Source organism: Cyprinodon variegatus, unplaced genomic scaffold (assembly GCF_000732505.1).
Source record: "Cyprinodon variegatus isolate N-32 unplaced genomic scaffold, C_variegatus-1.0 Scaffold82, whole genome shotgun sequence".
Classification (NCBI taxonomy): domain Eukaryota; kingdom Metazoa; phylum Chordata; class Actinopteri; order Cyprinodontiformes; family Cyprinodontidae; genus Cyprinodon; species Cyprinodon variegatus.
In genome coordinates this window covers 982,472-985,644 of record NW_015150535.1, presented here as the reverse complement: position 1 = coordinate 985,644, position 3,173 = coordinate 982,472, and the positions used below count along the sequence as shown (strand labels likewise).

Sequence of the window (3,173 nt, the reverse complement as noted above, 5' to 3'; positions counted from 1 at the left end):
TGAAATCCTGGAGAGTGATCTCTGTCTGGAATCTGCCTGCCTGCACTCAGTTAAGCCTCTGCCCTCAGCCCTCTGCCTGCCGACTAGCCTCTGGACCCTCAAGGTTCCCCTCCTGCAGCTTCGTTCCACCCTTGAGCAGGTATTTATTCCAACATCAGAAAACCTGCAGTTAACCTGGATCAACACTAACCTCTCTGTCCTCCTCAGTGGTGTTCCCCTCGTGACCTGTCTGCCGAACCAAGGACCAGTTCTTACTCATTGTATATTTTGTAAATAAACCTTTGAACTTTTTCCCTGTCTCACGAGTGTTTCTGCATGTGGGTTAGACGCCTTGAACCCAACATGACAGATATGGCTGAGGGACTGTGGTTGGCTACAGTCCCGTTGATCTTAAATTTCTGAATAATATGTAAAACTGAATTCACAGGAACATTAAGTTGCTTGGAGATAGTATAATAGCCTTTACCTTTTCTATAATCTTATTTCTAATCTACTTAGACAACCCTTTCCTCCACTTCCTCTGGTTTAGGTTGAGTTTGGTACCCAAATCCACAAAGTGGAAAACACTGTGGAAAACAATGTCTTTTGCATCTCCATCGCATCTCCTCTGCTGACCCTGAGTCACCACTTTGACCGACTGTCATGTTCTGTCTTATAACTAGTGTTGGGCATTAGCTTGTTCAAATAATCTTTCATAAGTAGTGATGACTTTTTTGGAAACTTTGAACCTGCTGCTATGTTATACATGTATGAGGAAGTACTATTCTGCAAACTCAATATGGCCCTTCCCAGTCAAACGCCAGCTGAATAGCAGCCTACTCCCCTGCGACTCCCAGCCTAAATCTCCACCAACTTCCAGCCACTGGCCTTCTCCTGGGCATGCATTTTTTCCCCCTCTAACTCTACCCTTTCACTGAACTATATGGTCTGACCAGGATATGAAGCTTCTCTTTAGATCTTAATGTTCATAAATCATGACAGAATATTTTAGTACAAAGATTGATGTTTAAAAAGGAATTATAGGGAACCTGCCAAGGACCCATTAAAGAGAGTGCGGAAATTTTTAATGGCTGCTACTGTATGTGGTGAACTATGAACAGGAATTTATTCATTTCAAACATGAATGAGATAAACTTAAAAATAGTTATTTTTAAATATCCACTGATCCGCATGCCCTCTTAGGTTTTGGTCTCCCAAATTATGCTGGAATTCGACCAATCCCTCTCTGTCTTTGACTGTTTAAACGGTGTGTGCATGTGAAGCTGCACAAAAATGTGCACAATTTTGAATGCAATTTTATATTTTTCCATCTAATATGAATAAAAGTGAACTTGTCCTACTGCCATTCCTAATTAACAGAAGCCATTTAAAATAATTGAACAAATCAGGTTTAATCTTAAAAAAACAGGAATTTCTGATTACAGCCAGGAACAACTTACCCCAAAATCAAAACAGTTAAAGGATGAGTGGAAGTAATTTCTCGCTCCAAGGCCGTACATCTTCAAAGTCATCTCCGTTAGAAATAAGCCCAGAAAAACCAATTCTGCTGTGTCTAATTGTGAGATATTAATGAAAAGTTTTAATCAAAGTGTTCAGTGAATATCCGGATTAATTTATTTATATCAGGAGATCACTCACAGAGAGCTCTGGTCAGCCACTCAGGTTGGTCGTAATGTACGATGGCCACACAGAGAGTGTTGAGACCCACCAAGCACAGGACAATCCAGTAGAAACTTTGGGCTTTCACCATACGCCGAATGAAGAAGCGGAACCTTTTCTCTTTACGCCGGAAGTAAGTTGAGCTGTCCATCTTTCCACCGCTTTTCACGCTGGCTCGCCCAAAAGGAGAACCGGGTGGAACTGAAATAATCGCAGGGGGAAAAGATGAATGATGATGACATTTTCTTTCAACAACAGATTGCTTTTTAAGTCATTTTGTAATTTAAATCCTCACACATACAGAGGTCTCCACCTCTGGCATTTAATGGCTTAATTCTTTTTTTGCAATCTTTCATTCTGTTTAGAATAGTAATCAGTTTGTAACAGGGAAATAAATCATGAAACAAGAGCTTCCTTCAGGAGTTGTCACATTATAAACAATTATCGTTATTTGTTTGCAGAAGCTTATGTGATGAGAGAGTCAGATATATATTCCCTGTGCACAGCTTTTTATGGAAAACAGTCAGTAGAGACGGTTTCTAGGTGTTTAAACTGAAAGTAACAAACGATTAAGTTAGTAAATTAATGTTTCCAAGGAAAAACATTTAGCAACAATAGTGTAGAGAGAAAATATACCATAACATGCTTTAGGCGATTTTCTTGCATTTTAATTCAGCAGTATGATTAAAAAACTTTATCCTATTTCTCCTTGTAGGAGAAACACATCTGTAGCCTGAAAAAGTAACTTTATTCCCATAGATTAATGCAGAGTCAGGGCTGTGATGTGATATTAAATAATATTGTGCAGGTGTTCAGGTTAATTGAAGGTTAATTCCATTTTACAAAAAATTAGAAGCCCCAGTTATTGCCAAGAATTAGAAAGTCTTCTGTGGAAAAACCTTAAAAAAGAAAGTGATGCTAATAAGGACTGTTATTTAGCTGTTAACTTTAATAGTGCATAAAGAGAATTAAAATAGACAACAAACCAAGTTCCAGTCAATGAAAAAGTTCTCAACAGTGCAATAAACGTTGGACTACAAGAACTTCTATTATGTGAGAATTTTTGCAAATAGAATAGAATATAATATCCTTTTATTGTCAATTTAACAAGTAAAAGGAGATTTAAAAAGTGCCATCCAGTTTATGCATTACAGTTTAATAAAAAGCTACATGAAAAAATATACATAATAAATAAATGAACTCTCTTGTTATAGCAGAAGTCTGTATGGTTGCTAAAATGGCTAAAACTTCGAGACTTGGGCTGCATTTTTGCCCTTTTTAGGCTGATTCTCCAGTCATAGGAGAATTTTTTGGGTCGGTCTGAGTTTCAGCCTCATCGTGCGTCCTGCGTCATGTGGTACACAGGGGGTAACAAGGGGCAATAAACCTCTCACTACCACCTCCTGATAAGAAATCGAAAGGTTGGGAGAAAATCAAACAGGTTTCCAATTCAGTCGGCCTTTGTGAGGTAATTCATGGAAAAATCCTGCTGTTGAAGCAGAGCTATGAGCCAT

The 3,173-nt window shown here is 38.5% G+C and overlaps 1 protein-coding gene across 1 annotated transcript in view; it reads right to left on the bottom strand.

The window, feature by feature from the left end:
- Positions 1-3,173, bottom strand: part of LOC107083739 (probable voltage-dependent N-type calcium channel subunit alpha-1B) — a 270,890-nt gene that overhangs the window by 120,041 nt on the left and 147,676 nt on the right. The window contains exons 13-14 of the mRNA XM_015373178.1: positions 1,639-1,860; positions 1,440-1,552 (exon numbers count right to left, since the gene is read on the bottom strand). Of these exons, the coding sequence (XP_015228664.1) occupies positions 1,440-1,552; positions 1,639-1,860 (335 nt within the window). The remainder of the gene's footprint in view (positions 1-1,439; positions 1,553-1,638; positions 1,861-3,173) is intronic.